Raw genomic sequence first — 16,884 nt, forward strand, 5'->3', positions numbered from 1 at the left:
ATATATATATATGTATATATATATATGACATTTAAATCATTGCATCATTTTTATATGCATTCATAATTCTTATAAAAAAAAAGTCAAGTCACATTTGACCATTCTAGCGTGAAACACACGCACATAGCTTCTAAGTAATTTAGTTAGGTATTCATAATACACATCAATCATGATACATATGTATGATATATTTACTCAGACAATCATAATGCAATCAATTGCAATAAAACTATATAGGTGTGATGTATTATTTACCTAATAAGTCAAAACTAGTCATTTGTAGGCATATTGTGTCATTCACCTATATGCTAACATAAGTATCACAATCATAACCTCATATTAAGATCTAGGATCTGATTTTCATATATGAGTTCAGTATATAATCATGCTACAACAAAAAAGCAAAATCTACAGATTCATAATTGGCTATTTCAATCAACTTAGAAAATTATCGCAATTCATCATATATAAAGAAGTATAATATTTTAGAATGTGAACATTTTTAAATTCTGTCATTTCATTTCGATTATGTACTTGCATATAGTTTAGAACTTTAAATTTTTACATAACACTTCAGTTATCTTAAAACATGATACATTTTATGATGCAATGCTATGGTAGACTTGGTACACACTGATTCACGATCCAGGATCCAAACGGATCCAAATGCACGCGGAAGCTTATACGATGTAGAGTCTGAACAAAACTCTGGAAAAATAGATTTTCGGGACCTGTGCACTCTGCTTCGACAAAAGTGGTCCAAACAAAAGTCGTGCACAACTCGCACAACTTTCCAACGAATCCAGACATACTAGATTTGGGGCAGGAACGTCCACTCTACGGACTCGACACCAGAACTACTAAACAAGTCCAACTCAGATTATCGTATTTCAGAGACAGATTATTTGAAGCAAATTTTGACCCCTCAATCATTGGCATTTGCAAAAACTCACAACTGACGAAATGAAGGTCAGATTTAAACCTTTCCATAACACTAAAGATTGTAATTTTTAGAATTTTCTACAATCCTTTACAAATTTTTGAATTTCAAAATGATATGAATTATTGTCACATAAATTAAACAATACAGAAATTCGACAGTAACAGAAAAGATCAATATTTTCGGGGAATAAATAAATCTATTCAACAAAATCTAAAAACATAAAAAATGCAGATTTAGATCTTAGCTTTTTATATAATAAAAAAATATTTAAATTTCATTTAATCAATCTTCAAATATCGCGAAAATACCAAACACAACTACGTTGGTTCTGTAGCAAAAATGTCACAGGGGACTTTTATCAGTTCGATGACTTGACAACAAAAAATGAAGGCCTAAACCAACGAATTTAAAAAACTTTCAACTACAAAGTGGTAGGAAATTATCTTAGCTTTTTAAAAAGCCAAAGAACGCGAAAAATTGTTTAGAAACGAATCCTACACGAATGTTTTATCAGGGATGTTTCTGACGAACTGAGACAACGTTTTCACAGAGTTTTCTTGTAACAACGAATTCTAAAACACACAAAGTATTTCAGGGATTATCTTGATTAAGCAAACCAACTTTTACATAAAAATAATATTCATGCATTCAAAAACAGAATAATAAACGGATCACGATTACCATCAAATGAAAGAGCAACTAAAGTTTCATATGTTAAAAGAAACAAACAAGAATAACCAATGATTTATCTGGCTTGAAAATAGAAGTGGCCATCGTTGGGAAGCAACCGACACCACGAGGAACACGACGAAAAAAAAATGAATTTTCAGCCACCATGCACAAGGTTGGCAACACATCAATGGTAATCTTCACAAGAGCACCTTCCACGCAAAAACAAAGTTCATTTTTTTTTCGCACCAAGATAGCTTTCTTTCTAGCACCAACCACACCAAAACTCAATTTTTTTTTCTCTAGAACCAACCACACCACCAATTTCGAAAATAAAGAAGACCCCCTAACTCTTTGGTTGACCTCCCCTAATTAAGGGCTTGGTGCTTGGGAAGGGCCACATTAAAGAGGCAATGTGCCTTCCCAAGCCTTGCCCCAAAACAATATTGACTAGGCTATTTTTAGCCAATGAAAAATAAATGGTCCAACAACCATATTTTTGACTTTGGACTGGTCAACACATATTTGAATGGTGTTTAAGATGGACCACACAAATGTGGCGCCACCTAGGACCCTTTCTTGAAAGCGGGCCTGGATCTGGAACGTGCAATAAAATAGACCCTGCACCAAAACACATTAGAGAAGCAAATTTTACGAAAAAAAAATTATCCATATTGCCCGTACACCCTCTATTACCACAAAAAAGATCCTACAGGGCACCAGAACAATCCGAATCCGTAAAATCCGGCTCTTAAAAAAATAAAAATAAAAATATGTTTAATGTGATTCCTCACATGCCAAAATAGAATCGAAATAATACAAATGCAATCTCTGAGAAAGATGCAAAATATCTCAAAAATTGAAACATGATAATCCAAATGTGTATGGGTTGGCAGAGATCCAATTGGACCTTAATAGTCTTGCATGATTGGATCGGCCTCAGATCGCATCTTGGATTGGATCTTTGAAATTGAATTTGGATCCAATGTCTTCAAATCTCGGATCTTCAGGATGCTATGTATCATTTTATCTTTCACATTTCTTTTTTCACGTGTGAGAATTCTTAGAGTAATAAATTCAATCAAGTTGTGTTTATAAATGATTCTGTACTGGATATGATACTGAGAGACTAATATGCACTCGTACTTGCGCTCAAGTGGGCCGTCTAGTATTTAGAACGGTTGAGATATAACCATACATGATTTTGTTGGCATATTATTTTCTAGAATCATGTGAATTATTTATATAAATAAACTTTTTAAATTTTTTCTAAAAATTTAAGGTTTGAAAAAGTCTTAAAAGGTTAGATTTTTAAAGCACGTTAGAAATTTTGTTGATACAGTTGGCAAAAATTGCTCATGAAAGCTTATAATAGTCATGGAAAGACCATTCCCTGATTGTTTTCTTTACGGGGAAGATTGCTAAAATTTGTATGCAGTTTTACATATCAATGAATTGGTAGGGGTCTAAAAAAAGAAAAGAAAAGAAAAGAAAAGAAAAGAAAAGAAAAAGATAAGTAGAAGTTCAATTTCCATTTGTCTTCATCTTTTCTAAACCGAGCTATCAAATGGTCATGTTTGAGTCAGTTTATGTTTAGATTAAATAGAACTGTTTGGGTTGGATATAAAAGAAATACCATATATACAATTTCTAGTATAAATTAGATTCATAAATAAATAACATGTAATCATTTGGCTCAAATATGAAAACCGAGTCAAGCACAAACGGATTGGGGTCTACATTCACCATATTCAAGAACTACCTAGTTTTTGGAACAAGTTGAGATTTTAGACCTAACTTGAATGCATTAAGACAGGGTCGAGTCAGGTTTAATCGGTTTGGGATATCATGCCGGTTTGGGTATACCCAACCTAGTTACACCCGTAGCTATAAGCAAAACTGATCAAGATTTCTCACTGTTAAGAGATTGAGTTTAATCACGTTGTTTAACCAGATTGTAGGTTCCAATGGATCTAATTTAGTCAAATCTCTGTTTCAAACCCAATGCATTACATGTATTGGATTTTACAAATAGGATTCAACCATAGATACTTCTATCTGTGTTTGGACTCAGATGACAGATCCATATTTCTATTGGATCAATTTGGATCCAATTCAAATCCGATTCAACCACTCTTTTTTACATGAAATCCCATGTTTCCAACCTTTTGTTGTTGTATCATGTACGATCAATGTCACAAACGTTCGTGGACACGAGTACGACTCGCAAAGCTTGACTTTTTTTCTTGGAAAAGTCATGGAATTTTTTAATTTTAATCAATAAAAACTATTTTTTGATATTTAATAGTAAAAATAAGTTTTTTATTGCAAATAAAAATGAAAATAACATTAAAATTAATATCTGTATATGCCGGTGTTCGTATCGTCGTGTCTGCCCGTGCCACCAGGGACGTGGAGCACGATCGTGTCAATTTCTGGTCAGGATTCAGCCCAAACCACATTGGATTTAGTTGGATTTGGATCATGATTTGGATCTGTTGCATAATATTCGGATGCGACCCGCTTTCACCCCTGGCCCTGGAGCCAGCACGAGAGAGGAGTGGCGTTTTCGTAGTTTCAAGCTGACAGGTGGCTTGGAAATGTCAAAAGGACGTTACTGGACTCAAGAAAGGGGAGGTCGGTGGGAGGGATGGCCATTCTCTTGCGCATCCGCATCCCTTCCGACAGCTCCTCCCTTCTCCGTCATCTTCCCAAGGGCGTCTCCCGCCTGAAGTTTCCGACCTCGAAACCCGTCTCTTTTACGTCTTCTACCATTCTGCGAGCAGCTCGCGGAGCCTCTGCCTCTTCGTCGTCTCCTTCCCCGTCGATGGAGGCTCCGCCCGACGGTTACAGGAACAACGTGGGAATCTGCCTCGTGAATCCTTCTAACCGAAAGGTGAGAATTTTCCTATTGTCTGTCGGATTTTCTAGGGTCTCCTTCGCGATCGATTGCTTTCCTAGGGGGTTCTCGTACGCACGGAGCGTAGGATCGAGTTGAGAGAACCGGTGTGCCTAGGGCTTCCTTCTGATGCCTAAAGCGAGGGAAAGCTATTATCGGACGATCTCCTCCTCTAATTCCTGGCGAAAATATGTGTGCGTGTTCTGGGGAATTTGATCTCTTCCACTAATTCCTCTAATTCCAAAAGACCATCGCTGTGGCCCTGTCCGTTTCTGTTTGAATGCTACATAACTTCAAAATTGCGTGTTATCGAACCGGATACATTTGTTCATATGTGCAAGGACATTAATGAGGTGGATCGTGATTGATTGTATCTAGTTTTGGGTAAATATTCATTTGTGGACAGGATCCAGTTAAATAGATTACAACCTTAACTGTTATAGGCTTGCTATGAAGCTACTATGTCTAAGCCCCTTTGAATTATGTGGCAACTGGGCAAAGTGCCTTGATTTAAAGAACAAAAAATCATTTCATGTGTCCAAGCAAGACTCTTTGCCTTTTTTTTTTAAACTAATTTATTATCTCTTTGATGGGTGCCTTCTTGTTTATAAGACAACACTGGGGTTGATTGAAGAATGGTCCCTTGTTGGTTTATATCTGAGTAGAATATTCTAGTTGTAGATTTCATATCCAGCTTTGGCCTAGATTTTGTGGGATGAAACTTCTAACTTTGATACTAGATGTAAGTCTGGATTTAATTGGACTCAATTGCAAATGTTTCAGATCTATTGAAGGTTTGGATATTGAAACTATGACTGACTCCCTTATAAATTGGTTTTGAGCTTAATAAAGTGAGCCTCATTGCAATTGGATCGGATCTGCAAAATTTGAATACTCGATATTATCAGAGTCTGGTCTTAAAAAGTTCATGCTTGGGATCTAACCCAAGATCCAGATTTCTTGAATTTTACATGTAAAGCATATAAAAGAAAAGAAAGATTGTTATCGAACTTGGTTCTTTGTATCCATGCTTGGACTTAGAAATGGTCCAGCTGAGCGTAGGTCAAAGTGGACCTAAGATTAGGGCCTCAAATTTGGATCTGAATCTGTTACTACCCAGGTCCTCATTTTAGTTGATCTAAATTTGATGTTTTATAACATATCTAGTACTTTAATGTTCATATGCTTTTGATGGAAAAGGTAAATGAGTAATGGGTAGTCATTACTAGGTTTGGATCTAAATCTGGTCATATATACCAATTAAAGAATGTCTTTAGGACTTGTATTTTATTCTAGGGACCTAAGCAAGTGGCACATTTGCTGATTGAAGTTCTGTTTGACATGCTCTTTTTAATCTAGTTGTTTGTCATTGTGTAAATGCCGAGAAAAGTGAGAGCAAACTGCAATATTGTCACTGCATGTAGATCATATGCATAAAACACATAAATGATCTATTAGACTAGAACCCAGTTAAAATTCTTAATTGGAGATGAACAATATGAAAGAAACATTTTATATCCTTGGCATTAAAAAGACTAGAGGTAAACCTCTAAGTTGCTAACTTTGACTCAGGAAAATGTTGTGTATGAGACTTGGATAAACTTTATTGTGGGTGTTGTAAATGATGTCAAAGTAACGTTGTTTCACAATAACACAGTGAAAATAAATTCTCTGATTCCTTAAAGAGGCCAAAGTTTAAGATCTAAACAAGTTGGAACATCTTGAATGTTCTGGTGTGACTTTTATTGGTCATATAAGCGGCTGTAAGTCATCATCAGGTACACTTTTCTCCTTGGGGGAGATTGTATTTTGAGAACATATTTTTATAGCTTTACATATATAGGAGGTTAAATGCACCATGTAGACCTTTGGGGTTGAATAACCCAATTTATAAAGATCTGGATCCGGATATAAACAAGAAAGGTATATTGAGATAATTAGGTAGTGATTAACCTGGTGAGTGTTGACAAGGTTGTGTTGGAAATAGACACTAAGGCTCTGTTTGAAAGATGGTGTTGGAGATGAGATGAGAGGGGTGATGGGAGTAGAGAAGAAAATGGGTTATGAGAGTGGAGTTGTCAACTACATCCTTGTGAGGATGTAGTTGAAAAAGGCCCATCTCCACTATTTTCTCTACTCCCATCACCCTTCCTATCTCCCAAAACCTGGCTTCCAAACATCAATGAGGGTAAATGGAGTAGGTAGTATTTATTAACTCCCCATCTCCCCTCTCATCTCTAGCTCCCAAACAAAGACTAAAGTCTACATGGAAATGAGTGCATTGGTGGAATGATAACTTATTGTTGGATAACAGGACCCATTGAAGGGTTAGATATGTTAATGGGACTTAAAGCATGTCATGGAGATTATAGGATTAAGCTAATATCATGATAAAAGTTACAATAAGCATGAACCCACATGATGATTGGTTGGTGACTGGGATACCATCTGGATAAAGCTGATTTGAGTGTGAATAATCCCATGGTGCTAGCTATGCGATTGATCATGATCAGCTTCAAAGTCTAATGGCATGAATCTGGCATACATCATGCAGGCCATTAACGTAGGTTTATGGTCAAGTGAATATTGGTCATGATATAACGATTAACGACCACTTTGTAGAAATATTCTCTTATGAATGGTGTATTATGCTAAATTATTTATGAACATTATAGATAGTTACAAACAAACAATTTTGATAAGTCAGCCAACCTCATGACGTCAGTATAGAAATAAGCTTGGACGTGATTAACCCTCATGACAAGAATCACACAAAAGAGTGGGAATGAAATATCACCGTGTATGATATGATTCAAAAAATGAAATTATTGTATATATTCCTTCTAGCAATATGATTGTGCATTCACTAACAAGGAGAATTCCTGAGAAATTATTTGTAAAGCATATTGGTTTCATGAAAATCAGATATCTGAGGAAAAGATAAACAAGAGAGGATGGAGAAATTCAGGAACACGTTGATGAGGGAGACCTTCGTTTTATAGATAAGGAGGCAAAAATGAAAGATGATCTTCATGACCTTTGTGAGGAGGTGTTTTGGAAGCAAAAGTCTTGGGTTCATTCGCTTGCAGAATGGGACAAGAACACACATTTTTTTCATGCGAAGTTTAAGTAAAATCTTATGTTGAATGCTTAGTTGTCAAAAGCGGCGCCTAGGCTACCTAGGTGGGCTAGGCGCAAGGCCACTGCCTAGGCTTATGCGTCTAGGCGGTAGGGCTTTCTTTTTCCACCTAGGTCCTGCCTAAGTTGCCTAGGCAGCGCCTAGGCCGTAGAGACATTGTTGTCATTTTTTTTTAATGTTTTATGTCTCCTTTATTTCTTTTTTCTTCTTTCTCACTCTAAAAGCTTTCTTTTTTGTTCTCTCATTTTCTTCTTTTTTGTTTTTCTTTTTTACCTTCTTATTTTTTTCTTCTCTTTTTATTCTTCCTCCTTTCACCCCTCTGCCTTCTCTTTTTCTTCCTCTTCTTCTTCTTTCTTTTTCCCCTGTTTTTTGTTTTCATTTTTCTTCTTCTTCCTCCTCCCTCCCCTCCATTCTCTTCTTTTTTTTCTTCCTCTTCTTTATTTTTTCTTCCTTTTTCTCTCTTTTTTCCTTCTTTCTTATTTTTGTTGTTTACATGTTTGCCTGTGTTTTTGACACACACATATATAAATTCTTTTTTTTTCAGTTTATATATATATATATATATATATCCTGTCCCCTTTTTCTTTACGTCACCATTAAGACCATCCAAATATCAAAGTTTTCGGTGTTTTATGCTCAGTTTGAACCATTAGATGTGTTTATCAATACTTATTTATTAAGAACCTTATTTATTAAGAAACAAACTTTGTTTCAAATTGATTTAATGTAAAAATGTGATCATTTTATCATGAAATTCTAATACAATATCAACCGATGATGTTTTTACCTCTTTAAAATACACATTTGAGCATAAGTATGCTTAATCAATTACATGTTTTCTATTCACTAACAATCATAAACACATCTAACGGTTTATATCTAAAACATCTAAAAACTATGATTTTTGGAGGGTCCTAATAGTGGCCTAACGAAACAGGGGCAGGATAATCCCCATTCTCTCTCTCTCTCTATATATATGTATATGTTTTATGTTTAATTTTATGTAATTTCATGAATTTTGTGACATGTTATACTGAATTGCACACTTCATCCATAATTACAATAATATGTTGTTACTAAATTTAACTATTTATTATAATATTTTTGCTTTTGTTGATATTTTATTTTTTGGTCCCGACTAGTCCTTTTAGGGATCTTTCACCTAGGCTCCGAATGGGGCTTTTGACAACTAAGGTTGAATGGTATCCAGATCCTTCAAAAGTATAATAGAGAATTTTGTTATAACCGAGGTGATGCCATTAAAGAAGCTACTGATTTTTACACATTTGTTTTCAAAGGAACCTTGTCAGGTGGATTCTTTCAGTCGTGTGAGCTACCCTCAGGTGACGTTGAGTGAGAACCAGGACCTTCTTAAGCCGGTTTCTAATGAAGAGGTGAAACATGCGGTGTTTGAGCTTAAAGGTGATAGCTCACCGGGGCATGATGGTTTTTCAGGTATGTTTTTTCATGCCTTTTGGGAAGTTGTTAAAAAGGATGTTTAGAAAGACCATCATTAATTTTTTTGAGACTGGTAGATTGTTGAGACAGATCCATTCTACTCTCTCATACCAAAAGTGGTTGAGGCTATGAGGCTTACAAATTTTTTGACCTATAAGCCTCTGTAATTTTATTTACAAAGTTATCACCAAGGTCATTGTAAACCGAATGAGGCCCATCTTATAGAAACTCATCTCTCATAATCAGTGGGCATTTTTGAAGGGTCGGAACATTGAAGAGAGCATTCTTGTTGCTCATGAATTGTTTGACACTACGAGTCATAACAAAAAAATCCAATTTCTTGTTCAAGATCGATCTGGTTAAGGTGTCTGACAGTGTTGATTGGGATTTTCTGAGGTCCTCCCTATGATGGTTTGGCTTTGATGAGCGCTGGATTGACAGGATTATGATGTGTGTTTCTTCCTCGAGTTTTTCTATTCTTATTAATGGCCATCCCGGTCCAGTGTTTTTCAGTTCCAGGGGCATACGACAAGGGGATCCCATGTCCTCGTATCTGTTTTTGATTGTGATGGAATGTCTTACTAGACGCCTTCAAGAAGAGGAAGCTAATGGCAATATTGTCCCTGTGGTAGTGAATGGTTTCACTTGGAGTCATAGTTTTTATGTTGATGACTCCTTATTTTTTGTTAGGGACAAAGGAAGATCAGTGGAGAATTTTATTCAAGTGATGGGTGAGTTTGAAGAGGTGTCTGGGCCAAGAGTTAGTAAGGAGAAATCCATTATTATTCCTTTTTCGTATTCATAATTCTCGGATCCATCAAGTCAAAAATCTATGTCAGTGGCAACAAGATGAGCTTCCCTTTAATTACTTAGGACTACCATTTTTTCAAGGTGGTCTCCAGTCATTGTAGTTCCTTGTTTTTTAAATTTCAGAAAAAAATTAGACTCTTGGAGTGGCAATCTTCTTTCCTTGGCGGGTAGAGTTAATTTCAGTTTTGGCATCTCTTCCAGTATATTGGATGATGTGTTATCTCTTAAATTGTAATTCATAAGACAATGTATTTTATATACATATTTTATATATATAAAAGAATATACATATACATATATATGTACATGTATCCATCTACTTATATATATAAAATATATATTTCTTTAGTTGTAGGGGTATTTTAGTCATTTCTACATTTACTCATATTCATGTTTTTGAATATGATTGTAATTCCTCCTTTTTATTTTTTCTTATTTTTGTAATTTTTTTCATTTCTTATTTTTGTTCTTTTATGTAATATTTCTGTACACAGTCAGTGGCTGACTGTGTACAGTTTACAATAGTCAGCCACTGAGTGTTGTACACAGTTTAAAAGGTAGACATTGGGCTAATTCCCAACGTCTCTAATAAGAGCCGTTGGGAATAGCCCAATGTCTCTTTTAAGCCCTTATAAATAAGGGCTATGTGAGCCCATTCAAGGAAAGTATTACATTAAGGAGTTGTCTCTTGAAGCTTATAAACACTGTGCATTTATTGCACTTCTTTTGTGGTGTAAAGCTTATAAACACTGTGCATTTATTGCACTTCTTTTGTTGTGTAAAGCTTATAAACGCCGTGCATTTATTTTGTGTCTTTAGTATTTAAAGTATCAAGTTATTTGAAAACTTGATTGTTTGCAAGGATTATTCACATGGTAGCAAGGTTGGAGAAAGAAAGATCGTGTGGATTCTCACTTTTTGAGTGCCTCAAAAAGCATGCCTTCGATTTTTTGGTGATTTGAGTGGATCCTCTTGTTCATCCAATATTTTAGAAGACTCTTCTATCAAGAAAGGTCTAAAAATCCTTTGTGGTACATATTCTTTTTCATTATCTCTCCTTTCTAGTGGGTAAAAAAAACTCTCATTTTTCTCTCGGCTTCAAACTTAATGGGACCAACTATCACGCCGGAAACATGAAGGCTCATATTAAAGGAAAATGACTTTGGGGCTATGTCCAAGGCTAGATTCCTGAACCGGAGCCAAAGATAACCTTGATGGAGAAAGGAGAAATAAAAATCCTTGAAGGCGAAGAAAGAGCCAAGGCTCTTGAAGACTACACCAAAAAGCATGAAGAATGAGAGATGAGGAATTTTAAAATCCTCTCATGAATTTTCTCATCCGTAGAAACAAGAATTAACACCAATATTATCAAGTTTAAGAAGGCTTCTCAAGCGTGGGAGTACCTTGAGAAGATGTACACCTCTAGGGACTTATCCCATAAATATTACCTCCAAAAGAGGGCGCTAACTCTTCATCAATGAGAGATGACTATAAGGGAGTCTTTTGCTGAACTCTCTTCTATTTGGGATGAGCTTGCTATGCTCGAACCCAAGTAGAGTGGAGAAGCCATAGAGCTTCGTCATAAACAATTGGAAGAAGATAGATTTTTTAATTTTTTGAATCTGCCTAATTCGAACAAATCCAGCCTTCTCTTTTATCCGCCTTTCCCTCTCTCTTGAAGATGTAATTACTAAACTGAGTGGGGAAGAGACTCGTATGGGTATAAGCAAGAACAACCCAAGTGTTCTAGCTACACCTTCCAATAATGAAGAAAATGAAGGAGTTAATGCCGTCTCATGACCGGGGAGCAACTTAAGGACCTACAAGCCTCTTCACTTCAAGAATCAAAACTCAATTGGTCAAGGAGGGAAGAAGGACTATAGCAAGCTTTTATGCCATTTTTGTAAGGAACCGGAGCATATCAAGCCTATTTGCCCAAAGTGAAAAAAGTTACTTGCCATGGCTACTACATCCCAACCTCAAAGGGAAGAGTGCTCGTCATCTTCAAATGGAGCTCTCTCATTGCAAAAAATTGTGGATGCACTTAAACCTCTTCTAAAATGGGCTATTTCTGGAGCCACCATGTCAACCTCTTCTCTTCCCGGTAAGACCTCTTGGCTTTTAGATTCGGGTGCTTCTTTTCACATTACCCCAAGTTTTAGTTTTTTTTTCGAATACTCAAAAAATCCCTCTCCATCTTTTGTTTCAACCGCGGATGAAACATCTCTTGAATTAAAAAGAATAGAAAATTTTAAAAAACAAGGGTTCTTTATTCCAAAAATTAGATTTATACCCAAATTAAACTTAAATTTGCTTTTCGTTTCTCAACTCTCGGATCATGGGTGTGATATAAAGTTTTCATCTAACAAAGGTTGGATACAGGATCGCCGGTCCGGGAGATTGATTGGGGAAGGCTGTAGGAAGGGCGATTTATACTATGTCGATTCCCTTTAAATTCCAAAGAACCCGTTTTGTAATGTTGTCCAACAAAAGGGTATTAATGTGTGGCACAAGAGACTTGGACATCCAAATATTGCAAAAATTTCTCATTTACCTTTTTGTTAAAAGTCTATGTAAAAGTGATTTCAGTTGTAACGACTGTATTCTTGGGAAAATGAAAAAATGCCTTTTTGCCAAAGATCTATGTTTACAACAAGACCTTTTGAAATTATCCATTCGGATGTATGGGGACCGACACCCATCCTATCAAAAGGAGGCTTTGCATATTATATTATTTTTGTTGACGACTACACGAGATATTGTTGGATTTATTTTCTTAAACATAAATATGAAGTTTTCTCGATTTTTAAAACCTATCATATGATGATTAAAAATCAATTCAATGAGAATCTAAAAATTTTTAGTACCGACTCTGGTGGAGAATACCTTTCAAGTGAATTAAAAAATTATCTTAAAAGTCATGGTATTCTTGACCAAAGATCTTGTCCGAAAATCCCTCAACAAAATGGATTAGCTGAAAGGAAGCATAGACATATAATAGAGACAACTCGAATATTACTTGTTTCTCAAAACATCCCAAAAGGTTTTTGGGCTGATAAATCGGCTACCTTCTAAAAACTTGAACAATATCTCGCTTTTTGAAAAATTGTATACCAAAGAACCCGACTATAGTCGGTTGAGAATTTTCGGTTGTAAATGCTTCGTTCTTACTGACAAGAACGACAAGCTTTCACCAAAAGCCATTGCCTGTGCTTTTCTTGGATATTTCGAAACCCAAAAAGGGTTTCATTGTTATGATATTAAGAATGACAAGCTATATGTTTCTAGAAATGTGAGTTTTCTGGAAAATGTTAATGGTTTTGAAAGGAGTGAACCTTTTGAAGAAAACATAGATTACTCTTTTTTATTTGAAATGTTAGCACATGATGATAGTGATGACAATTTCATTCATAATGACGTCAATGATAAAGAAGATGGCTCTTCCCATCCACCTATCTCTCAACATAGAAATGAAGGAGCATTGAGAGATCCTATAACATATACCCATAGAGATAGAAACAATTTTAGGAGTGCAATTGAAAAATTCAGTGAACCTAGTGGGTCCAATTCAACAAATGATGAAAACCTACGAAGAACTGAGAGAAATAGAAAGATGCCTTCTAAGTTTATTTCATATGATTCGTTTACTCCTAAATATAGAACCTGCCTTAGCGCCATTCATTCCTATATAGGACCCAGAAACTTCTAAGAAACCAAAAAGAATGATGAATGGCTGAAAGCAATGGAATGTGGGCTTTCGACTCTCAACAAGGCAAAGACTTGTGAGTTTCAAGATCTTCCTAAGGGTAAGAAAGCAATAGGGTGTAGATGAGTATTTAAGGTAAAAACTAAGAGTGATGGATCTTTTGAGAGATATAATGCTCAATTAGTTGTAAAGGGATATAGTCAAAAATACGAGATTGACTATGAAAAAACTTTTGCCCCTGTGGCTCGAATGGTCACTGTTCGATGTCTTATTACCGTTGCCTCAATCAACAAATGAAACATCTATCAAATAGATGTTAAAAACGCCTTCCTAAATGGTGATGTGAATGAAAATGTATATATGGATGCTCCACCAGGAATGGAGACTCCCAAAGGAAAAGTGCTTCGCTTTCGAAAAACATTTTATGGTTTAAAACAAGCCTCCAAGGCTTGGTATGATAGATTTAACTCCGTAATGTTAAAAACTGGTTTTTCTTTCTGTTTCACTGACACTGCCTTATTTGTTATTATTTGTTAGAAAAACCAATACAGGGATTGTCATTCTGCTCTTATATGTGAATGATATGCTTATAACCGGAAGTGATTCTAAAGGGGTTAAAGAATAAAATCAATTTTGAAGGATATGTTTGAAATGTCTGATTTGGGATTTCTAACTTATTTTTTGGGTATTGAAATAACATACTCTCATAGAGAGTATTTTTTATTTCAAACTAAGCTTGCCTATGAGATTATTGACATGTTAGGTATTACAGATGATAAGGTTTGTGAAACTCCTGTTATAGTAGGAGCAAAAATGAAGATTGATGATATTATTTCTCTCTCCGATCCCACCCTCTACAGACAGCTTGTGGGATCTTTGATGTATTTGAGTACTACTAGACAAGATATCTCTCATGCAGTTTATATTGCAAGTCAGTTCCAACATACACCAACATCAGTTCACATGAGTGCCATCTTGCGAATTGTGAGATACATAAAGGGCACACTAAACAAGGGAGTATTCTTATCCTTTTCTTCTGAATTAAAATTAATTGCTCATACTGACTCTGACTGGGGAGGTGACCCAAATAACCGTCACTCCACCACTAGTTTTTGTGTGTTTTTAGGAGACTCGCTGATTTAATGGAGATGTAAGAAGCAACAAAAAGTGTCTCTATCCTCAACAAAAGCTGAATATCGTGCCAGGACGACTACAACAACAACAACTACGCCTTCATCCCAAAACAAATTTGTGGTCGACGATATGAAAAAAAAAATCATTCTGGGTCTTTCACATGAATCCTTCTCCTCCAATCATTTCTATCCAATGCCATGTCCTCGAGGTTCAAAGCATTCATATCCTTTCCTATCATCTCCATCCAAGTCTTCCTAGGCCTACCTAGACCTCTTTTAACTAATATATTTTTTCATTTCTCCATCCTTCTAACTGAAGCATCATTAGGCCTTCGTCGAATATGTCTAAACCATCGTAAACGATTCTCTCTCATCTTATTTTCAATGGGTGCAACGCCTACCTTCTTTTGTATCTCCTCGTTCCGAATCTTATCTTTTATTGTATTTCTACACATCCATCTGAGCATACGCATCTCAGCTACACTCATTTTTTGAATATGATGTCTCTTGGCAGCCCAACATTCCGTACCATATAGCAAAGCGGGCCTAATAGTCGTCCTATAAAACTTTCCCTTCAACCGCAATGACATTCTACGATCGCACAACACTCCTGTTGCACTTTTTCATTTCATCCACCCAACCTTTATCCTATGATTTACATCTCCATCAATTTCTCCATACTTTTGAATGATAAATTCCAAATATTTGAAACAATCATCCGCGGGTATTTCTTGCTCACCAAGCTTCACTACACTCCCATCACTACTTCGTTGCTTACTAAACTGACATTCCAAATGTAAAGAATAGTGGAGACGCGGGGAACGATGAAAATTGTATGGATTCATCAACTATTAGAAGACATGAGAATCTCAATAGAAGGGCCCACCAAGTTATGCTGTGATAACAAGAGTGCAATATACATTGCAAAAAATCATACTTTTCATGAGTGAACTAAACACATTGAGATGAACTGTCACTATGTTCGGGAAGCGTATCTGAAAGGAGTTATAGATCTTCCATATGTAACTTCAGAATATCAGTTGACAGATTTCTTCACTAAAGCTTTGTGTGCTCCGCGGTTCAATTTTCTTCTTGGCAACTTTCGGTCATCTTGCCCTAAGTTTGAGGGGGGGGGTGTTAAATTGTAATTCATAAGACAATGTATTATATATATATATATTTTATATATATAAAAGAAGATACACATACATATATATGTACATGTATCCATCTACTTCTATATATAAAATATATATTTCTTTAGTTGTAGGGGTATTTTAGTCATTTCTACATTTTGCACATATTCATGTTTTTGAATATGATTGTAATTCCTCCTTTTTATTTTTTCTTATTTGTGTAATTTTTTTCATTTCTTAATATTTCTATAACTGACTGTGTACTGTATACAACAGTCAGCCCCTGAGTGTTGTACACAGTTTAAAAGGTAGCCGTTGGGCTAATTCCCAATGTCTCTAATAAGAGCCGTTGGGCTATTCCCAACGTCTCTTTTAAGCCCTTATAAATAAGGGCTATGTGAGCCCATTGAAGGAAAGTATTACAGTAAGGAGTTGTCTCCCTTAGCTTATAAACACTGTGCATTTATTGCACTTTAAACACTGTGCATTTATTGCACTTCTTTTGTTGTGTAAAGCTTATAAACACTGCATTTATTTTGTGTCTTGAGTATTTGAAGTATCAAGTTATTTGAAAACTTGATTGTTTGCAAGGATTATTCACATTATCTGCTCCCCAAATCTATTGTGAACAAAATGGAAATAACCATGAGGCCATTTTTATGGTGTGGTTCTAATTCTCACCAACAAAATAGGATTCATCTACTTAAATGGGAAGATGCGTGCAAACCACGTCAAGAGGGGGGATTTGATATTAAGTGGCCTTAGGAGGTGAATCTTGCTCTCTTAGCTAAAGGAGCTTAGAAAATTGCGTGTGCCACCGGCACATCTGGATCTCCAAGCATTTCCCAAGAGCAGCATTCACTCTTATGCTCATTGTAGAGAAGAAGCTTCTTACGATGGACAGGTTGCAACATATGGATTTATGCGATGGCCAATAGGTATGCTTTGTGCCTTGAAGTGGAAGAAACTGTTGAACATTTATTTTTATAAA

At 35.7% G+C, this 16,884-nt stretch overlaps 1 protein-coding gene across 2 annotated transcripts in view; it reads left to right on the forward strand.

The window, feature by feature from the left end:
* The first annotated feature begins 4,245 nt into the window (after window positions 1–4,245).
* The window catches only part of LOC149816995 (nudix hydrolase 26, chloroplastic-like), a 62,674-nt gene continuing 50,035 nt past the window's right edge, over window positions 4,246–16,884 (forward strand). The window contains exon 1 of one of the 2 annotated variants that reach the window (XM_089987572.1): window positions 4,246–4,508. In XM_089987572.1, coding sequence (XP_089843698.1) covers window positions 4,263–4,508 — 246 coding nt within the window. In that variant the 5' untranslated portion in view covers window positions 4,246–4,262. The remainder of the gene's footprint in view (window positions 4,509–16,884) is intronic. The other variant, XM_089987574.1, reaches the window with a different exon arrangement.

This window comes from Nuphar pumila, chromosome 14 (genome assembly GCF_984573655.1).
Source record: "Nuphar pumila chromosome 14, dmNupPumi1.hap1.1, whole genome shotgun sequence".
In the NCBI taxonomy this organism is placed as follows: domain Eukaryota; kingdom Viridiplantae; phylum Streptophyta; class Magnoliopsida; order Nymphaeales; family Nymphaeaceae; genus Nuphar; species Nuphar pumila.